Source organism: Patagioenas fasciata, chromosome 21, assembly GCF_037038585.1.
Source record: "Patagioenas fasciata isolate bPatFas1 chromosome 21, bPatFas1.hap1, whole genome shotgun sequence".
Taxonomy (NCBI): domain Eukaryota; kingdom Metazoa; phylum Chordata; class Aves; order Columbiformes; family Columbidae; genus Patagioenas; species Patagioenas fasciata.
The window spans coordinates 1,849,096-1,870,902 of NC_092540.1; the positions used below are offsets into that span (position 1 = coordinate 1,849,096).

Consider the following 21,807-nt stretch of genomic DNA (forward strand, 5'->3'; position numbering starts at 1 on the left):
TGTGGCATTTGCTCTTCTGTACAATGCCCTGCTAATGTTGCTGATGGCTCATCCTGAGGGGTACGGGGGGTCTGGAGACCCTCCCTGGAGAAGGACCAGAGATTTCCAGCAGCCCCAGGTGACTTAGTCTGGAGAACAGGAGCTGAGGGGAGACCTTCTGATCTCTGAACTGCCTGAAGGGAGCTTGGAGCCGGGGGGGTCGGGCTCTGCTCCCCAGGAACAAGCGCCAGGAGCAGAGGAAACGGCCTCAAGTTGCGCCAGGGGAGGCTGAGGTTGGATTTAGGAACAATTCCTTCCCCAAAGGGCTGTGGGGCATTGGAACAGGCTGCCCAGGGCAGTGCTGGAGTCACCATCCCTGGAGGGTTGGACAGACGGACATGAGGTTCTCAGGACACGGGGCAGTGCCAGGGATGGGTTATGGTTGGACTTCGTGATTTTGAGGGGCTTTTCCAACCAAAATTGTTCTCTGATTTATGACTTCAGCTGCTGGGTATGAGCTTAGCCCCAGGCCTGGTCGGGAGCGGGGCTACTCCTTCTCTCTCCTCCCAGCTTTTGTAGCTTATTTGGCTTCCCCAGGGAGCATGAGGAAGGGGGGAAGAAAAGGGGGCTCCATGGTACCACTTGTGCTGCTCATGGCTGTGATGAGCTGTGTGGCCTCAACCCCTGCGCTCCCGTGCTGCTCTGCGCTTGGGAAGACGCTGCGGGTTTGTGTTTGATCCCCTTTTCTTTTCCCAGGCAGGGAAATGGGGTGGTTGCCTGCAAAAGGAAACCCAGAACCCCCCCAGCAGCTCTGGTGCCTCTCTGGGGTTTGCTGGGTGAGCGGCTGCCGTGGGAAAGCCCCGGGTGAGGGGGGTGTGGACGGGCAGGATTCGGCTCCATCCACCCCACAAAGGGCTGAGAGTGGGTCTGGGGGGTACAGAAACCACCAGCTCCCAGTGTCGCAAAACAGATGAACGAAGCAAACTGAACAGGGGGTTCTGACCCTTGTGGGGCTGGAACAAAGATGCATAGAAATGGCGAAAATGTAAAATTTAAGATAGATACATACTTAAAAAAAAAATACTGAATTTCCCGTGATGGTGAGGCAGAGCCTGGTGGGAGGCAGCGGCTGATGCTATTGGATTTGGGGTAGTTTTTGGTGTCCCAGCTCACACCAGCTCTGGACCAGCGTATGGACACACGGTGGAGCTGCTACCAGCTTGGAAAGAAAACCCGAGACAGTTATCCTGACTCTTAAAGGTGGGGAAACTGAGGCACAGCACCAGCTCCTGCCCGTTCAAAGGCAGCCGAGTGCCACCAGCATCCCATTCCAGCCCGGCCTCCTTCTGCTCCCTAATTGCTTTGGCGGGGATAAATTACATCAGCGATGCTGTGAATGGAGCCAGATTCGCCGCCAGACCCCAGACAGCCTCCGTCGCCGGTGTTTTGTATTTGTCCTCGCCCGGGCTCCAGCCTGGGTGGCAGGACCCACAAGATGGCACTGTGTGACAGCAGCACGGGGACACCGCGCCTCTGCCACTCGCTGCCGGGGAGGAATGCGGGGTGCAGGCCCCTCGTGGGGATGGGGGGCTGAGCGACCTCCCTGTCTAGACAGAGGTTGCGAGGGGATGGAGCTGTGCAGCCCAAATGTCCGTGCTCGGCTGGCGGTGAGCGATTTTAGCCGAAAAATTCCCCTGGCAGAGGCAGAGATGAACCTTGTCACGGCTTGTGACAATTTCCTTGGGAAGAGTCACCTCCAAGCGAGAAGTTCCTTGGGGCTCATGGCCCGGGGCTCTGCGGCACCAGCACCCTGTGGGTGCCACCACCCACAGAGCGGAGATGGACCCGTCCCACCAAAAGCACGAAGGGAAGAGGGGCAGAGACCTTGCTTGGAGCATCTCGGGGGTTGCTGAGGTCAATGTCATGTTTTTAACATCAGAATCCTGGGCTGGAAGGACCTGGAGAGGTTGGTTTGTCCATCTCCACCCCAAAGCATGAAGCTCCCTGCAGTCCACATTCCTCATCCATCCCTGCACGGATGGGGACGTGATCCCAACATGTCCCCAACCTCTCCTTTATGCCACCCAGCCCTCCCAGCACCCCATGGCTCATGGTACTGGTCTTGGTGTGCCAAGGTGTCCCAGGCCACAGGGAGGGCTCAGGGCGCTGTGCTGGGGCAGGGGGGACCCCGAGACCCCTTATCACACCCTAAGGGCCCACCCAAGGGCGGTGGCTTCCCAGGTTGGAGCTGATCCTCCTTGAGATCTCCCAGGCCCTGCTCTTCCTTCCATCCTTCGCTTGGATGTTATCTGAGATGCCTTCAGCCTGGCAGGAGGTCCCTGCAGAACTGACTCCCTCTTGCTCCAGAAAGGCCCTTATTCATCAAGCTCTTTCTATTTTCTCTCTCTTCTTTCTTTTTTTTTCCCGTGGACATTAAAAATCCGAAGGCATATTTAGAGAGCAGACAGCTTTGGGCGGGTGTTGCTGGCTAAAAGATCTCTTCCTTCCCCAGAAACAACCCATTTGTCTGCCTGGCCACCTCCTCCCACCCCAGGAACGGCCGCGCTCGGGTGCACAAAGATCTTCCCCAGGATGAAAGTCTCCGGATAAAATATTAGCATCAGGTCTCAGCGTTCCTTCCTCCCGGCCGAACTCGCGTTACCGACGATGAGGATGCCTGGCCGGTGATGCAAGGCTCGATTTTTCCAGCACGGTTCTCCCTCCGGCTCCAGGCTCTCCCGCTGGTGCAGCCCCGGGGGGGTTTGGGTGCGGAGCTCCACCAGCCTCCCCTCGCTCAGGATCCGGCCCTGGAAGCTGTGGAGTTGCAGTTACAGTTGGAGCGGGGCTTGCTTGGTGGTAAGATTGTTTTCTTTAAGCGTGGCTCTTGTGCCTCGTGGCTTTTTGGGTGGAGTGTTTGCCCCATCCACCCCCAGCGCCCCCTCGGTATGTCACTGAGAATGTCACTGAGGGGGCAAACCTGGGCAGGGGGTGAGGAGGGGACCTGGGGGGACCCGCCACAGAGTCCAGGGATGCTGGAGTGCGGCAGCATCCCCCACTCACCAACCCGTTGCCCTGCACCAAAACCCTTATCCAAGAGCTGTACCCCTAGCTCAGCCCCCTCCCACCCCAAAACCGGGCCTGTGCTGGGCTTGGATCGCACCTATGACCCCAAAGCACCCACCTGCATCCCCCCCTTCCCCCAGCACCTGCAGTGCTAATGCAGGAATAAACAGCGCTGGCAGGACTGGGTCCCTCAGGTCTTTGCCTTGGTGACAGGCTTGTCCCCAGGGGCACCGCAGCTCCTCACTTCCTCCCCAGCCCCGGGAGATGGGGCTGAGTGTCACCAACACCCGGGGGCGTCAGAGCCCCCCAAGGAGGGGGGTTTAGGGGAAGGACCCCTGCGGGGGTTGGTGGCCTCGGCATCCGCAGGTGCAGCTCTGGGGAAGGGACATCTTTCCCGCAGAAACAGGACAGCGAGATGCTCGGGGAGCGGGGTGGGAGGGCAGGAGGGTCAGCTTTGCCTTCAGGCACCCAGTTCCCCCCCGGCCACGGCCCCCACACTCAGGGTCGGTCCCTCCTGACCTCTCGGTGAGCGAGGAATTGCGAGCCAGGGAGGGATGGGATCTGCTGGAGCCTCTGCCAAGAGCTGGTTCCAGCTCCGCAGGCAGCTCCGGGCTGCATTTCCCCTCCGGCACCGAGCGGAGCTGGGGTGGCCGGGGTGCACTCCTCGCTGACACCGGAACCCCCCCAGAGCATCACCTGCCCGGGGAGGTGAGCCGGTGCCTGGGGGGCGGCGGGGCTGGGGGCGGAGGGGATGGAGGGATGGGAGGATGGATGAAGGGATGGAGGATGCAGGGAGGGATGCGGGGATGGGAGGGATGGCAGAAGCGAGGGGCTGTGGGGCTGGGCGCTGGGGGGGGTCCGTGGCCCCCCCGGCGGGGCGGTGCCGCTTCCTGTAACCCCGCCGCTCGCTCCCAGCCCCTCGAAAAGCCCCGGGAAGCGGCGGCGCTTTCCCCGCTGAGCCCCGGAGCTGCCCCCGCCGGGGCGCAACAGGCCCCCCCGGCCCGGCCACGCGTGAGCGGGGCCCCCACGGCGCCGCAGCCCCCCGGGGAGGGCAGGGCCCGGCGCGGGGGGAGCGGGAAGGGAGGCCGAGGGGGCGCATCCATCCCCCCTCCCTGCCGGGAACCGGGGAGGCGCCCCCCGGCCTCCGCCCCCCCCTCAATCCCCGAGGCCGGCCCCGGGGGGGCGGCGGGAGCGCGGAGCCGGCGGAGCGGGAGGGGCGGGCGGAGGGGCCCCCCCGCGCCTGGCGCTGCAGGTACCGGGGCGGGGGGACCCGCAGCCCGGCGGGGCCCAGGGTTCGGCCCCCCCCGCTTTTTCCTCCTTGGCGGCGGCATCATCCTCATCCTCCTCCTCCCCGCATCCCCCCGCGGCAGAGCCGGGGCTGCCGGACCCCCCCGCCCTGCCCGCTGCCCCCTCCCGCCTGCACTTGTTGCTGCCCGGCAGGGCTGGGCTGGCTCCTGCTTTAGGGCGGTTTTATTTCGGGGGGGGTGGTTTTGGAGGGGGTGGAGGTTGCAGCCTCCCCTGCCGTCCCCCTGCAGCCAGCGGTGTCCAGCTCGGCTCCAGCCTGCGCCCCCCCCCGACGCCAGAGCCAAGCCTGAACCCCCTTTTCCCCTCCCCAGCCCCATCTCTGCCCCCCCTCTCCCGCCTCCGCCGACCCCCAGCTCCTCGCCCGGAGGAAGGGTGCGCGTCGCGTGCATCTCCCCGCCACCGAAATCTATGATCAGCTCCGTGTGTGTCTCCTCCTACCGTGGACGCAAGTCTGGGAACAAACCACCCTCCAAAACATGCCTGAAGGAAGAGATGGGCAAAGGGGAAGAGTCGGACAAGATCACCATCAACGTAGGTGGCACCCGGCATGAGACCTACAAAAGCACCCTACGGACTTTGCCGGGCACCCGCCTGGCCTGGCTGGCCGACCCCGATGCCCAGAGCAACTTTGACTTCGACGGGAAAAGCAACGAGTTCTTCTTCGATCGGCACCCCGGGATCTTCTCCTACGTGCTCAACTACTACCGGACCGGGAAGCTGCACTGCCCCGCGGACATCTGCGGGCCGCTCTTCGAGGAGGAGCTGACCTACTGGGGCATCGACGAGACGGACGTGGAGCCCTGTTGCTGGATGACCTACCGCCAGCATCGCGACGCCGAGGAGGCCCTGGACATCTTCGAGAGTCCCGAGCCCGGTGGAGGGGGTGGTGGAGAGGAGCCTGAAGAAGAAGGGGGCAGGGAGATGGCCCTTCAACGCCTGGGCATGGATGACAGGCCAGCGGGGGCGGCGGGCGCTGCTGGAGGGGGTGGCTGCTGTCGGAATTGGCAGCCCAAGATGTGGGCGCTCTTTGAGGATCCCTACTCGTCCAAGGCGGCAAGGGTAAGCTCCCGAAATGCATACGCGGGGAGGCGGGATGGGTGCTGGGGTTGTGTCTTCGTCTCCCTGTCCCTGTGGGTGGGGTGGACTCTTCCGGTGGGTTATGTGGTCCCCCCAGTAGCCATCCCCCTTGTCCCATGGGGCATCTTGGCCATCTCCCATCCTAGGGGAGATCTCTTCCATCATTTCTCCGTCCCCTCCCAACGTATCGTGTCTGGGGGAGCTGGGCTGAAATGGGGGGTAAAGCCACTCCCTGCCCCCTTTGCACCCTTGGGTGCTGCCGGGCACACGGAGATGAGGGATTGTCAGGAGGAGGCTGAGCCCTGGCAGAGTCTCAGGATGCTCTAGGACAGGAGGACTGCTCGGGTTCCTCTCATAGGGTTGTGTGCATGGCCAACGCCAAACCCCACATTTATCGGCCCAGACGTGGGATGGGGGGACAGGGCTGGCACCCAAACCAGGTCCTGGAGCAAACAGGATCCTGGTAGTTGTCCCTGAGGATCTGGTGCTCCTGTTCTCCAGCATCCCCATAGGACACGCCATGTGTCCGTGCGGGCCCCCCCATGTCCTCGTCCCGTCCCCACCGTCGCTGTGTTGATGCCGCCCACACGCAGCACGCGGTCCCCGCCAGCACGTGCCAGCGCAGGCGCTCGGCCGCCGGTGACACAGACACACACACAAACCCCAACCCCCTTCACCCGCGCACATCCCGGGGGACCCGGTGCACCACGTACACACACACGAGCACATACACATGCTGAGCTCCCTCCACAACCCCCCTTGCACACACGGACAATCCTGACCCACAGACACCAGCATTCCTGGCGCGTTTTCCCCAAAACCAGGTGCATTTTTGGGCTCCCTCCCCAGCTCAGGCACCCTCTCCCAGCTACTCTTAGATCACCCCCCCAACCCCCATCCTGCCCAGTTTATAAACCTGCTGCACACGCACACATAGAGGCATTCGGGATCTAAATGAGTTCTGGATGTATTTAGAGGTGTAAAAAAACCCCATCCACGGTAAGAAATCCTGCCGGCATTTCACACCCACCAGCGGCGCGCGGGGCAGGGGGTCGGTTTGGCAAAGCGATGGTTCTGCAGCAAACGTGTGAGCAACACACACAGAGGATGCTCGGGCAGCAGGAGCTTTTCCCATTTGGACCAGGGTACCCGATCCTTTGCCCACCTCCGAGGGCTCGTTGCCTCCGAGGGACGCGCCGAGTGGTGCAAAGCTCCAGATTAAAGAAGAAACCCAAGCAGAAGAATTCAGCTGAGATTTTTCACGTTATTATTTAATTCTGCTTTTCCTATGTGCCGAGCCGCTCTCAGAAAGGTGTTTGTTTGCTAACACGAAGCAGGAGGAGGGTGTCGGAGTTCTGGAGAACTTGTTCGGTGGGGATTTTGGTGCTGGATTGGTGGCCACTGGGTGTATACATAGATTTTGCTTTTATTTTTGAGACAGTTTTGGAAAGAAAAAAGCCTGAGCTCAGAGCAGAGGCCGAAGCTGAGCTGAGACATCTCAGGTCACGTCTTCAGCTGCCACAAAACTGGAGCAGCACTATTGACTTTGGGGGGGCCGGTGGTTGGCACTGCCTGTGAACCTGACTCTCCTATTTTTAGAGGTTGTTTTTGCTCCTGGGGCTAAGTCAGCTCTCACCTCCACGGCTCAGCCAGCAGGGCTGAGGGTTTGCCGGCTCTCACCCTCCTCCTTGCTGATTATTTTCTTCCTACTTTGCTTCCAATCGGAGCTTTTACCCTTCATGTTTCCCTGAGATTCCCCATATGGGGAACTTGGGAACGCTACTCAGCCCTCAACTGAAAGGTAAATTATTTTGGCCAAGCCACCGCTGTGTAGACAGATTTGTCTGGTTAAACCGGCCTTGTTTTGAGATCCTGCTTTTTGTTGTTGGGTTTGCTTCCCCAATTCCACATGGCTGATGGGTCAAGGCTGCAGAGCAGCATCACAGCGCGTGGTCCAGAGGGGAACGGAGCATCCCAGCCCATCCCTGAGCAGGACCGGGGGAAGAATCATCTTCCAGAGCCTTCTCCATCGGTTAAAGCCTGGCTTAAACTTCACGCCTAACTTTTGGAGGGCTGATGCTCTTTGTGCTGGACCCAGCGGGGGTTTGCCCTTGGGGATACCCCTCAAGGATGCCGTGGGCAGGCTCAGGGCTGCCGGCACATCGCTGCCCGTGTCTGGGGACGGGTTTTTCTCCAGCGTGACTCAGGCTGATTCTCTGCTGCTGATTCACTCTGGCCAAGGAACCGGGGCTGCCGTCTCCAGCTCAGGGTGCTGGTCAGGCGGATTTGACAAGCAAAAGGTCGCATCCCGCTCGGGGTGTGAGCAGCACAGGGTGCTGTAGCTCCCAGGAGGCCAAACCCGCTGGGGTTTGGTGCTGGAGGGTGGTAGAAGAAAAGCTTTTCTGCTCAGAAGCCTTTTTATCTTATGCTTTTTTTCGGGGGCTCTTGGAAACAGATGCTCTGGGTAATGGACTCATCATGAGCTCATCCTGGCGGGGAGGAGGGCTGAGCAGGATTGATGGGGGGACGACAAAGCGTTGTTGTGGGTTTTTTTCTGACACAGCCGGCAATTTGCAGCATGTGCCGCCATCCCCTCCTCGCTCACAGCCAGGGCCACGTGGCAGCATCTCAGCGGTTGGGGAGAAACGGGGACATCTGGGTGTCACCAGGTCCAGGCATCAGCAGGATGCTGAGCTCTGCCTGCTCCTCTCCTTCTGGTCCCATCGTTATTGGGGACATCATCCAACAATGAGCAGAGAGGGGACATCTCTGATACATCCAGACCCCAAACCTCACAGCTGTGAATGGTGCAAACATCTCCTCTGGCGGGGTTTGGGATGAATGTAGGGGAAAACTCTTTGACTCGGTCCTTTCGAAGGTCCCTTTTCACGGGTGTTCCCAGCAGAGGTTTGATCCAAAGCCAGGCTGCTGCAGGTCTCTCTCCATCCTCATCACTGACATCTCCAGCTGGACCCCAGCACACCTTCCTCTGTACATATTGTAGGACCCAAAGAAAGATCCAAGCCTGATGGCCCTGGACACTGAGGTTCGGCGCCAACCCATGGGACAGGTCCAGGGAACCCTCCCTGTTCTCCATCCTTGGTCCTGGGGAAGTGGGTGGTGGCAGTGAAGCTCCTGAGGTGTTGAATGAGGACTTCTCCCATCCCTGCTATCGCCGCTCACTAGTAGGGGTTAGAAGGGATGTACCGAGGGCAGGTGACACTAGAAGTGTGTCTCAGGCTGCTCCAAAGTTGTTGTCCAAGTGGTTCATAAAATTGCTGCTCTTCGCCAAAGAGGAAAAGTTGACCCAAATCAACTAATCAGGAGTGTTTGACCCAAACCAGCTCATGGTCTGTTTAATTTCCACTTTTGCAGGTAGTTGCTTTTGCCTCGCTTTTCTTCATCCTGGTCTCCATCACAACCTTCTGCCTGGAGACGCACGAGGCCTTCAACATCGACGTCAACGTGACGGAGACCCTCGTAGTTGGCAACACCACGACGATCCTGCTGACGCGCAAAGTGGAGACGGAGCCCATCCTCACCTACATCGAAGGCGTCTGCGTCCTGTGGTTCACCCTCGAGTTCCTGGTTCGCATCATCTGCTGTCCAGATAAGCTTCTCTTTGTTAAAAACCTGCTCAACATCATTGACTTTGTGGCCATCTTGCCCTTCTACCTGGAGGTAGGTCTCAGTGGCCTGTCCTCCAAAGCCGCCCGGGATGTACTGGGCTTCCTACGAGTGGTCCGTTTCGTCCGGATCCTCCGGATCTTCAAGCTGACACGGCACTTTGTGGGTCTGCGGGTGCTGGGCCACACACTCCGGGCCAGCACCAACGAATTCCTGCTCCTCATCATCTTCCTCGCCTTGGGGGTCTTGATTTTTGCCACTATGATCTATTACGCCGAGCGGATCGGAGCCAAGACGTCCGACCCCCGCGGAAGCGACCACACTCACTTTAAGAACATCCCCATTGGGTTCTGGTGGGCCGTGGTCACGATGACGACCCTGGGCTACGGCGACATGTACCCCAAAACCTGGTCGGGCATGGTGGTAGGGGCTCTCTGCGCGTTGGCCGGGGTGCTCACCATCGCCATGCCCGTGCCCGTCATTGTCAATAACTTTGGGATGTACTATTCGTTGGCCATGGCCAAGCAGAAGCTGCCAAAGAAGAAGAAAAAGCATATACCCCGTCCGGCCCCGCTGGACTCCCCTACCTACTGCAAATCCGAGGAGAACTCCCCCCGGAACAGCACCCAGAGCGACACTTGCCCCTTGGCGGTAGAGGAGGGGGCGGCTGAGCGGAAACGGTCAGGTGAGACCCCAACGGTGGGGCAGAGCGAGGGGGAGACCTCCGGGAGCCCCCAGGGGTGGTGTTTTGGGTTCCCCATGTCCCAGGGGACTATCCTGCTGCAGGACCTGGCCCCCAGCTCTTGGGTTGGCGAGAACTTCATAGAATTGTAGGATCTTTTTGGGTGGAAAAGACCTTTAAGATCATCGAGTCCAACCGTTAACCCAACACTGCCAAGTCCACCACTAAACCGTGTCCCTAAGAACCTCATCTACACGAAACATTTCATCTGTTAATCCCGTGTTTGAAGACCATGTTCTTCAAAGCGCAGCAGTCAGGAGAAAATACTTGGAAATACAACAAATATAAGAAGATAACTTGGTGCAGAAAGGGCCCTTGGGTGTTTGGGCATTGGGTGCCATATTGGTGGGCCAGGATGCTGCAGATCTAGATCTCCCCTCCAGGCATTGGGGGAAAGGCCATGTCCTGGGCCAACCCTGAGCAGCTGCACATCTGGCCAGATGCTCCTTCACCTTTGGGGACACAGGGAGCTCCACATGCCCCACAGAGGTGTTTTTCTTTATCAATCTCCCTTTTCCACGTGCCTGCACACCCCAGGAGCCCTGTCCTGGAGGAGCAGGTCAACCCCAGCACTGCTCCAGGAGCTCCAGACCCTCACCTGCCAAAGCATCATCTCAGCTAATGAACCAGAGTCAGGTGACATCAATTAGCACTTCATCACTGACCTGAGCAGCCTGTGTGGGTTTTGGAGAGCTAATTCCCACCAGTTAGGTGGGTGGGTCTCAAAGACCAGGGTGGCAAACCCTCTGTGGCTTCACACAGGGTATATAACCCTCAGCAGGAGTAAGAATTGCTGTTTGGCATGGTCCTGCTCCCTGGTTACTCTAATTTAGCGTGTCCAGGCTGGGATCAACACCTGAATTTGTGGGTGTTGCTCGGGGCCACCTGTAATCTGGTCTTCTGCTTCCTTGTGTGGTCTAAGCAAACCTTTCTGGCCACCCCAAGCACCCAGTCCTCTGGGTTTACCATCTGCTGATGGGTCTCTGCCACCTTCTTGCAGACTCCAAGCAGAACGGTGAGGCCAACGTGGTGCTGTCGGATGAGGAGCAGCCGCTGTCGCCCACCGATGAGGAGAAGCGGCCCATGCGACGCTCCAGCACCCGCGACAAGAACAAGAAATCCTCCACGTGCTTCCTGCTGGCCACGGGTGACTTCTCCTCCTGCACAGCGGACGGAGGCGTCCAGAAAGGTACGGCTGACGCTGCACGTCTGGGGAGGGTGAGGCGGGGGTTTGTTGCATTGATCTGAGACTGTGGGTCATCTCCATCCTGCCTGGCTGTTGTCCTCTGCTCAGATCCACTTGTCCTCCTGCCTCTCCATCTGCTCCATCTCCGTCCACCAAGTCTCTCCATGCGATCTCTACCCTTTTTGTTTTCTCCTGCCCAAGTTCTCCTCCCTCGATTGCCACCATTTGGGGTCTGTGACCCCATGGTCTCCGTGGGGACAGGTCTGTCCCTTTGCTCCTTGGTGCCCCAGCATCTCCTGGGCCTCTGTCACCCATCTGAGGGTGAAGCCAGGAGCACACCTCTCCTGGGGAGGTAGCGAAGTTGTGACTGAAGGTGGTTGAAAGGTTTTCAGTGGGGAAAAGAGTCTACAGGTGTTTCCTTTCCTCTCCCCCTCTGATGTCTTCTGGTGGGTTTGAGCGTGGGGAGCCGCGATGTGTCAAGTTCTGTCTTGGCAAAAGCACCGGGCTGCCAGGAAGGCTGTCTCCTCGGGTTTGGAAAGGGAGCTGTGCTAAATGTTGAGGTTTTCTATGGGAAACTGTGGGGGAGACGAGTCAGGAAAACACAAAACTCTTCTTCCCAAGGCAAAACAACATTCCTCTTCAGCCTGGTCCCTTGGCACCAGCCTCCTCTGCTCCACCTGTGCCCATCTCCCAGCACCCCAGTCCCTGGGAGGGTAAATCCAGCGCCTACCTCGAGCCACAAACCCCTCGATTGCTGGATTAATTCTTAGGACAAGGCTCAGTTTTGATAGTTCTGCAGTTTTTCTTGTGTCCAGGGTGGTGTGGGATGATGTAGCTCTGGAAGTGAAGCTGGTCTGTGAAGTTGGTCTCTTTCCTTAACATCCGCTAATACGGAGAGGTGCATGGGCTCTAACCCCGCTCCAGACTGGGAGGGATGCTGAGCTGGGAGGGATGAAGGAGAGGGATGAAAAGCAGTGCTGAGCATCTTGTAAGGATGAAGATCAAGTCAGGCATCTCTTCAACTGAAGCATTTGAGCTTGGTCCTGCTGAAGCCAGAAGAGCCAGAATAGATCTAAGGGCTGAGGATCCAGTGATGTTTTCGCTGGGCTCCCAAATTGCATTACTTGGTTGCAGGAGACCAGGAGATTTATTTCACGCGTGGTGACAGCAGCAGCTATTCCAAAGGGCACTTTGCTGATCTTTCTTGGTTTGTTCTGGTGCCTTTCCTGCAAACGTCAGAGAGTGTTTTTTACGATTAAAAATAGATGTGTAGACGTGGGTCACTTACCCCCACCTTGCCGAAATGCTGCAGAAAGGTGGGTCTGGTGTCCAGGGGGGGTTGAGTGACCTTTGGGGAAGAAAATCTCGATATCTGCATCTTGTCCCAGCAAGGGATGGGTTGTTGGGGATGGATTGGGGGATGCTGCCCAGGGTTGGTGTCTTCCCTGGAGAAACGCTCCGGTGTGGTCAGGGTTAGTGGTGGCCAGAGATGATCGGGGGGACAAAGCAGCCTCCTGCGCTCCAGCCAAAAGCCGTAGCAGCACCTCTTCCCTCAGCCCTGATTTATCTCCTGCTGAGGCTGTTTGTTCTGGTACTGGGATGCTGGCAGCTCTGCAAATTGAGATGAGCTTGGTTCTGAGCCCGACTTGCTGATGGCCATCTGTCAGATTCTGGGACAGGTACTGGTGTCTGTACAAGCTGTGGGGATCGGGAGATGGAGCTGGTTCAGGAATACGCTGCGGATCTCGGCACCTGCCATGGTTTGAGCCCGATTCCAGCGGTCGTTAGGCCGGGGTGGGATCGAGCATGGGGATGCTCCCACGAGCACCCACCGGTGACACTGGCAGTTTTGGGGAGGAAAGACGTGCCCACGTTTGCATGGGCACACACAAGGCGCAGATGAGCCCCCGGCCGCCGTTGTAAACAAGCACAGGCGTTCCCGGGCGATGCTGCCTGCTCGCCTTACCCCGTCCCCATCTGCCGCTGGCTCCGTGTGTCACCGTGCACGTGGGGCGCGTGGCATCGCCAGGGCCCGGGGAAGAGCCCCCTGGGCTCACCTGCTGCCCCACCGCTCGGTTTATAAGATACTTCTATATGGCTTCTTGGCAACAAACCCATTTCTAAAGCAATCCCGGTGACCTCGGTTAGCACCTATGCGAGTTGCTGCGATACTGGCTCCAGTAATGAACGGTATCGGTGGTAATTAGCAGAGCACAACCCTCCGGCGCTTTGCAGCCTGACTGTGGTGGCACCTGGCCATGAGTTTGGTGGAAAACCACGGTGGCCTCGAGGGATGGAGCCCTGAGCTCCCGCCCAGGCGCTCCTGTGAGCAGGGCTTGGGGTTAAACTGATGGAGAAAACCAAGTGTTGGGCTTGGGGCAGCTTTGTCCTCGGAGTCCTATTGCAGAGGGGCCCTGGAGCAACCCAGCGCCTTTATAAAGTGCTGCCCCAAACTGTGATGCTTGAGACTTAATCGAAACCAGCAGCACAATTTTGGCCCTGTTCCCATGCCCGTTTCCATCCTTTTTCTATTCTGTGAGCTGAGCAAGAGGGCAAAGAGCATCCCTATAAAGTGCTCAACCACATCAGCAGGTCCTTGCATCCCCAAAGGGGCTTCCAGCAAGCCCCAACCCCATAAATTCTCTCTGCCAAATTAATGTTTTTGGGTGGGGGACCCATCGGTGACCCCAGGTTTTCAGGAGCTGGTTGCATCTCAACACGATTGCTTCCCATGTGCTTGGCTTGGGGTGGCAGGGAAATGCGTGAGCTGTTCAAAGAGCCTCAGTGCCCCTAGGAAAAGAGTGAGGTTTGCTGAGGGATGAGCCCGATGCAGGTTTTTGGGGTATTTTTTGGGAGAAGAAGGGGTCTTTCCATCAGCTGCTGTAGGAGGGAAGCCCCCCAGCTCGGGATGGGGCTCCCGGCTCCGGGTGCGCTCGCTTCCCCCCTCACCCGCTGCATGGATTTGTGCCAAAAAATACATAAGGGAATTGCTCTTCTCTTGGGGGCCTGATTCTGCTCTCGCTGCCACTGTGGGCACTGGAAGAGCTTTGCTGAATCAGCAGCAGGTTCAAGCAGATGGGCCTCAGTCCCCCGGGAGCTGGAGGAGCCGCGTCTCCTGGGGGCTGAGTTTTGGGAAGCGGTTGAAGAATCTCGAGCCTCCCGTGGTTGGCAAATGAGTGGGGAGAAAGGTATAAAAAGGGTGTGTAAAGATCAGATTTAAAGAGGTAGCACTGCAAAGCCTTTTCCATGCTGAGGAGCCCCAGCATCCTCTTGGGGGGGTGATGCCGTGGTCGCTCCGGTGTGAATGTTAATCCCTGACCCAAGCCCAAACCCGGCTGGGCCAGCACCCACCGGCACAACCTTCTCATGGAAGCAGGACCCAAAATCCACCATTAACCCGGGTCGGGGCCGCTCTCCGAGCCTGGCGCTGTGAAGGGACCATCCATCACCTTGTTTTTCTGCTGTCAGGAGCCGGCTCCCCCGCCCCCCCGCGGGCGCACACTCGCACGCGTTCGCCTTCTCCGCAGCTCGCTGGTGCTGGCTCTGTTGGCTCGGCTGGCTTTGCTGGGTTTGCTCGCTCGGGGAGGATGCAGCGAACACAGCACGGCCAGGAGCATCCCTAGCGTTCCATGTTTTGGCAGCGGAGCTATGGCGCTCCGGAGAGTGGATCTTGGGGCTGCCTTTGCACGGCGCTGCTGTTTGCACCTAAAAATCCCATTTTCAGTGCTTAGTGTCTTCCCAGAAAGAAAAGCGGCTCTTGACCTGCAAGCGCATTCTGGCTGTTGCTTTTCCATAAAAGCTGGGGCGACTTCTGGCGCTTTAGGGGAGCGCAAGGGGCTCCCGTGCTTCAAGCAATAGGAATATTTACTCTTTAATGCAATTTCTTATGGAAAATAATGAGCACGTCAACCTGCTTCTTTCCATAGAGAAAGGTGTCAGCAGCAGTAGCTTGCTGCTTAAAAACCAGAGCCGGGGGAATAACTCCTTCCAGATCCCATATTTCTATGAGTTCTGCTGCTTTTCCCTGTTTGCTTCAGCCCACAAAATCCCCAGACTCATTCCTCATTCCGAGCAATTTAGGAAACAAAACCCAACGATTTGATCTCCCAACATCGATGACTCTTGAGCCTTTGGGAGCCAAGGGGAGGGGAGGTCTGGATCAAAAAACCCTGTCCGAATCGTTTTTAGCGGGTAGAATGGGGGCGCGTGGGGCCGGGCGATGCTCACCCCGCTGCTCTTTGCATTCCGAGCCTTGGGAAGAAGCTGCTCGGCTCTAACCTGTCCGTTTTCTCCACCAAGGCTATGGAAAGTCCCGGAGCCTGAGCAGCATAGATGGTGTGGCAGGATCCACGGTGGCCTTGGCTCCCCTGGCGTCCCGCTGCAGCTCTCCCTGTCCTCTGCGACGTCCCTGCTCTCCCGTCCCCTCCATCCTATAAAAACGCCGCCCGGATCCCGCTTTTCTCGTGTCGTTGTCGCTCTGTCCCCCCTTTCCCCCGTGTCCCCGCGGCTGTGACCGGAGGGGACCCAGCTGGGACGTCTCCACCGCTGAGGAGCAGGTTCTGATCTTCTCCGGCTGCCGCCGTGTCCCCCTGTGCTTTGCAGGACGTGTGATGTCTCCATCGAACTTGTCCCGTGTCCGTGTGGTTGGGACCATCCCTGGACTGGGTTGAGGGTTTGCTCAGTGTTTATTTCTATTTCTATTCTTTTTTTTGCCCTTGAAACCTTGTTCATCCAAAATAAACGGACCCAACCCATGCGATTCCCGCCGGTGTCGAGCCCTCCTTCCCGTGGGCTGTTTGCACTTGGGCAAAGGGTGGTTAGAAACAAGGACATGTTGACTCACAAAATTATAGATCATTGTGCTGGAAGTGGCTGAGTTCACATAATTTTAGTGGTTTTTTTTTTTTCATTTTAAATATCAGCCTCAAGTTTCTGGAGGCAACAGATGAATAAACCTCAATTCCCTGCCCAGCAGTGCTTCCCCTCTCGGTTTGTGCCTTTTTCTGCCTAAATCACAGCCATTTCCTCCTGGTTTGTGTCTGCTCCACCCAAGCTCAGGGATGCTCCTGGGGCTGGAGGTGACTTTGGCACTTTGGAGATGCAGGGCTGGGATAAAGGGTTTGGCAAAGGCGATGTGTGGATGCTCCACGAAGAGCTGGGGGGTGGTGGGGAGGGGAATGTGGGGCCCTGGTGCCAGAGGTGGAATTGCTCTGGATTTGGGGTGAAATCAGGCTGAGCTGCATCCCCCTGCTGCCCAGGATGTCCTGCAGTGGTTTCCCCCTGTGCTGTGACGCTAATTCACCACTTTACCGCGTGTCATTGGCGTAGCTACATCCCTTGAGTTTCTGTAATTAAAGCGTATTTCGGCACAAAAGAGTTGGGGTAACACAGCGGGTTCGTGAGCCGCCCAAGGCAGCACCGTCCCGGTGCTTTTCTGAGCATCCTCCCCTTCGAGCGGCTCCTCTGGCAGCAGGAGGAGCTGGAATATCCCAGCCCGTGTGGGAGGGAAGGTCACCCTTTGTGGTTCCAGTGGCCTCTGAATCATAAATGATTTAAGCAAGGTCAGGCGCTGACTTTGGGGACGAGCCAGGCATGAGAAGCCAGCTCTGCTGCCTCGTCTCTTACAGAAAGCAGCAGATCAACTCCAAACTTTGGGGTCTGACTATCTCGGAAGCAGGGGATTAACCCTGGAGCAGACGCAGCCACAGACCCCTAGAGATCCCATCTTCTTTCCACCCCCCAGGCTCCCGCATCAGCTCATCCCAATGTGTCCCATGTGGAAAACCCTTGGTGAACCCCCCAAAAAACCCCTCATCCCCATCAGAGCAAGGAAGGTTGAATTTGGGAGCTGCCACGAGCCGGTAGGATGCAATTTTTAGCAGTGGTGTTATGCAACTCGGGCTGGGGGGATGACTAATGTGCAAAAAACCTCCTCTAAAACCACCCGGCCCCAAACGGGAGACGGAGGGATTTCAGTGGGAGGCACCAAACTGTTGAAAAACCCATCGCATCTTCTCCCTCTTCCTCCCCGCCTCCTTCTGAACGAGCGATTTGGGGGATGCAGGAGAGGGAAAACAGCATCTTGGTATTTTTAGGCGGGGTCTGGGCTGGTTTTGGGGTGAGTTAGCAGGGGTTAATCCCCTGGATGAGGTTATAAGGAGAACTGTAGTGGATCAGAAGAGCAGACCGCTAAATATCTCTGCAGCCAGGGTTTTATCTCAAACAGTGGCCAAAATTGGCTGCCTAGAGAATAGGATAAGAATAGAGCAAGAATATACGATACTTCCCCCGAATATCCTCCCAGCCGCTTATCTATGTTTAGGGATCTGGCGAGGAGCGCACGTTCCAGCGAAGGCGAAAAGCAGCGGGAGAAAGCAAGGTTCTTTGATTTATTCTTGTCGGACTGAATAAATCGATAGGAGGCCGGTGCTCGAGTCCTGAAATGGCATTTAAAAAAAGAAATCCAAAATAAATCAACTGGTGTGCAGCGACCGTCGGGACAGGTGGGAGGGACCTTCCCAGCCCCCCATCCCACCCCTGCCATGACAGGGACATCTTCACCAGCTCAGGGTGCTCAGAGCCCCGTCCAGCCTGGCCTGGGATGTCTCCAGGGATGGTTCATCCACCACCTCTCTGGGAACCTGGGCCAGGCTCTCACCACCCTCAGGGCCAACAATTTAATCCTCATGTCCAGCCTGAATCTCCCTCCTTTAGTTTAAAACCATCACCCCTTGTCTTATCGCAACAGCCCCTGCTGAAAAATCTGTCCCCATCTTTCTTATCGGCCCCTTTTAAGCACTAAAAGGCCACAATAAGGTCTCCATGGAGCTTCTCCTCTCCAGCTGAACACCCCAGCTCCCTCAACCTGTCCCACAGCAGAGCCGTTCCAGCCTCGCATCATTTCTCTGGCCCCTCTCCGTGTCCACAGATCCCCCGTCTCCATCATCCAGCGGCAGCTTTGTCCTCCCCCTGGCTCCCAGGGCACGGGGTGGACGCTGCGCTGCCATCCGGCTTGCGTGCAAAGTATTAATTGTTATTATTGCAACAACCGCTCTGTTTCTCGGGAGATGCCTGAAAGAGCTGAGAAAATAGAAAGGCCTGTCAGGCAGCCGGGCGGGAGGTGAAGATGTCAAGAGAGTAATTGCTCTACCCAGAAGCAGCCTGGTCCTGGCTTCCCCAGCGCTGCCAGGAAACATCCTCAGCGCTTGTTTGATGGTGAAAAAAAAGAGAGAAATCTGAATAAATAGCAACCCCATCCCTTGCCCATGCTGACGAGGAACGGGAGAGCAGAGGCAGATGCAAAATAAGATGCAGTTGAGCTTATAAATAGGTGCCTCCCAGCTCCCAGTCTGTTATCGCGTTACCTCCGCCCCAGGCAATCCATCCGTATGCTTTTCCCCCATGAAAAGGTAAATGGAGGCTCCAAAATTATCTAACGGAGTGCTGGGGAGCGGGTCATGCTCTTTCCCTTGACCCCCCGCCCCCAGGGAAGCACCTCTGGTCCTTGCGGCTGCTGGATTTTGCTCCATCGTCACAAAATCGCCCATTTCTCGGTGGCCCGCGGCGATGGGCGCTGTGGGAGATGCAGGTGTTGAACTCCAACATCTGGGGGGCGCGGTGGGGGCTCTGCCGGCTCTTCAACCCCCTCCTGCTGCAGCGGGGAAAAGAGAAGGGACCTGCAAATTGTCCTGGGGTGGCCGGGGGGCTGTGATCCCCAACCTTTTTGGTTCTTGGTGATTTCTTTTTCAGCATCTCCTAAGCCTCTTGTCTGCAAACAGATCTCTAGAGCAGCTGGATGTTGGCACCCTGGGGGGAACGTTTAAGGGTGTTTGGGGTGATGCTTATAGGGGAAAACTGGGACTGTGAGAGCTCAAAAATCCTTGAAAATTTGGGGCTTGGAAGGTGGCCCCAATGGGAGAGAGCTGGAACAGAATGGGGCCAGTGGTGGTAAACCGAGACAGGAGGGTGATTTTCTCCTGGTGGCTTTGTCTGGGGGACAGCGATTAAACAACAGCAATGACAACAAGAATCTTGGCTGTTGTTGTTTAATTTTAGTCCTGCTAATTCTTTCCTGAGGCTGGGAAGCTGCTTTTGGGGCCGGTCCCCGGGGGTGCGGGCAGCGGGTCTCCAGCTCCCACACCGAATGGCTTTGAACGGGGAGGAGGAGAAGGGCGTTAAAAGCCGAGTCGTGTCCCCGGTAAATCAATCGGCCTGACGGGGAACGTTCCCAGCCGGCCACGAGCTCTGCCGAGAGCTTTCAGCTGCTCGCAGGGGCGACTGAACCAGCACAGGTCACGTTTTTGTAGCGGTTGCTTTGTGCATGGCCAGTGCTGGTCGCCAAATTGCTGCTGGGGGATGGTGCTGAGACCCCAAATTGGTCCATTGCGGTGAGGTGGGAACCTCCCCTGCAAGCCTGTGATTTAAGGACTTTAATGTCAAGGGGATTTTTGGGGATGTAGGGCTTTGAAAAGCCCCCGCGTCCAGGCACTGAGCAGTGATGCTCGACGGAGGATGAGACCTTTATTTTGGGGAAAATGAGATGCTTTTGGAGCGGTGTTTGGTCTGAGGGGGGAAAGCCAGGTCAAACCTGCGGCCAGGAGCTGGTGTCGGGTTTGTGCAGCAGAATCCCTGGGTGGAAAGGGCAGCTCTGTGGTTTATCGGGTGGATCAGGCGCTGCCTCCCCATCTCGCCTGGAACCCGGGTCCTGGCACACGGGGAGAGGCGGTGCCGTGACTCAGAGCTCCAATCAATGGTAATTAATTCAATGATAACGACTGAGAGGGAGAGAGAGAGAGAGACAAGGAAAAACACTGCGGGATATTAATGCACCAAGCTTGGCGTTGGGACATCTGGCTTGGGGTTGGTTTGGGAAGTTTTGGTGTTGAGCAACTTGCTGGAGGACGGGGCTGCGATGGGGATGAACTTCTTCCCTCTGCTCTTCATTTTTACCCTCAAAATCGCCCTTACCCCATGTCTGGTTCCTCTTGGAGAACGTTTTCCCAAGTGTCCATCTCTGGGTCTATCTGAAAAGACATTTTTGTCTGATTTACTGATGAAATAGCAGCATTTTATGCCTCTGTTTCGCTACCCTGTTTTCTGCACCCCGCGAAGTTTGGATCCCCTGGAAGCTCAGTCTCTCTCTCCCTCTCCTATTTCTCCACAAACAGCAGACGAAGCCGGTGTCTGACGGCGTGTTTAATGCTTGTGTCTTTAATTGCAGACACCTGCCAAGACGTCCTCTCTTCCAGTTACCCCCAGGGTGAGGTGGTCACCTTCTCCTGAGCCCCGGCTGGATGCAGGCGGCGCCTCGGCGAGGGATGCTTTTCCCAAGGGATGCTCCTCTCCCCAAGGGATGCTCTTCTCCCCAAGGGATGCTCTTCCCAACGGATGCTCCTCTCCCCAAGGGATGCTCTTCCCAAGGGATGCTCTTCCCAAGGGATGCCTCCTCCGAGGCGGAGGGATGTGGACCCCGAGGGATGCGTTCCGCATGGGGAAGGGATGCTGTCCCTGAGGCTAAGGGAGGCTTTCCCCAAGGGATGTGTTCCCTGATGCCAGGGATGCTCTCCCTAAGGCTGTGGGATGCGTTCCCCAAGGGATGCTATTCCCAAAGCCCAGGGAGGCTCCCCCAAGGCCAAGGGATGCTTTCCCAAAGGGATGTGTTCCCAGATGCTGAGAGATGCTCTCCCCAAGGCTGGGCTGTGCAGTCCCCCACAGATGCTCTCCCTAAGGCCAAGGGATGCATTTCCCAAGGGAGATGCTCTCCCCCAGGCTGGGCTGTGCATTCCTCCAGGGACGCTCTCCCCAAGGCCAAGGGATTCTCTCCCCAAGGAGCTTTCCTTGCCCACCACAGCAGCCCAAAGCTCCCGCTGCCAGCTCCGTGGCCTGGGGGGGTTTGTGAGCCGGGTCCCCCCCAAAGAGGAGCCGCAGGGCAGCGGGGCCAGGAGGGGACGTCGGGATGCTGGGGGTGGCCCCACTCCCCTGCCTGCTGCCAGCCCAGCTCCCCAGCGCACCCCCAGGCTGCCCCCTCCCCTGGCCCACGCTTTCGGGTGCTCCTCGCCCCCCCGCCTCCAGAGCCTCGCCAGCTGCTCCCCGAGACATCGCTGCCCGCGGCTGCACCCCGCTCTGACCCCTCCATCGTCTCATGGCCACCGGGGATCCGCAGGCTCCGCTCGAGGTGCCGGGGTGGGTGGCTGCACCATCACCCCCCTGCACGGGTGCTCACCCCAAGGTGCAGACCCCGAGCGGATGGGGGGGACGAGCGGGTCGGTTCGGGGATGGGAAGCAATAGGTGAGGGGGGTGAAGCCGGCTGGCCTGGAAGGGTCAGTGTCTTTCTAAGCTGCTCCGTATCTCTGTGATCAAGGCAATACTCCTCCCCTGTCCGTCTGTCCTGTTCGCATGCCTCCGTCTGTCCTGCCCTACTGGAGTTCCAATAAAGACCCTCATGAGCTGAGGCAGCTCCTGAACCCACATGGCTCTGTGTGTCCTCGCCGCTGCTCCCCGTGTGTCCCCAAAGCCCCGTCCCCACCCTGGGTGGTGCTGGCTGCACGGATCAGAGAACCACGGAATCAGTTTGGATGGAAAAGCCTCTCAAGGTTATCGAGTCCAACCAACCCCCAGCCCTGGCACTGCCCCATGTCCTGAGAACCTCATGTCCGTCTGTCCAACCCTCCAGGGATGGTGACTCCAGCACTGCCCTGGGCAGCCTGTTCCAATGCCCCACAGCCCTTTGGGGAAGAAATTGTTCCTAAATCCAACCTCAACCTCCCCTGGCGCAACTTGAGGCCGTTTCCTCTGCTCCTGGCGCTTGTTCCTGGGGAGCAGAGCCCG

The 21,807-nt window shown here is 57.8% G+C and overlaps 1 protein-coding gene across 4 annotated transcripts; it reads left to right on the forward strand.

Moving 5' to 3' along the window:
• The first annotated feature begins 2,703 nt into the window (after positions 1-2,703).
• KCNC4 (potassium voltage-gated channel subfamily C member 4) lies at positions 2,704-21,447 on the forward strand. Of its 4 annotated transcripts, none has more exons than XM_071817780.1 (5): positions 2,704-2,835; positions 4,659-5,406; positions 8,800-9,736; positions 10,794-10,982; positions 15,279-15,738. In XM_071817780.1, the coding sequence occupies exons 2-5, from the start codon at positions 4,756-4,758 to the stop codon at positions 15,413-15,415; spliced, it is 1,914 nt and encodes a 637-aa protein (XP_071673881.1). In that variant the 5' UTR covers positions 2,704-2,835; positions 4,659-4,755; the 3' UTR covers positions 15,416-15,738. The 4 variants fall into 4 exon arrangements, with proteins under 4 accessions (XP_071673881.1, XP_071673880.1, XP_065710492.1 ...); XM_071817779.1 differs by lacking the exon at positions 2,704-2,835 and adding an exon at positions 3,548-3,750; XM_065854420.2 differs by lacking the exon at positions 2,704-2,835 and having other exon boundaries at positions 3,928-5,406.
• Positions 21,448-21,807: the final 360 nt, after the last annotated feature.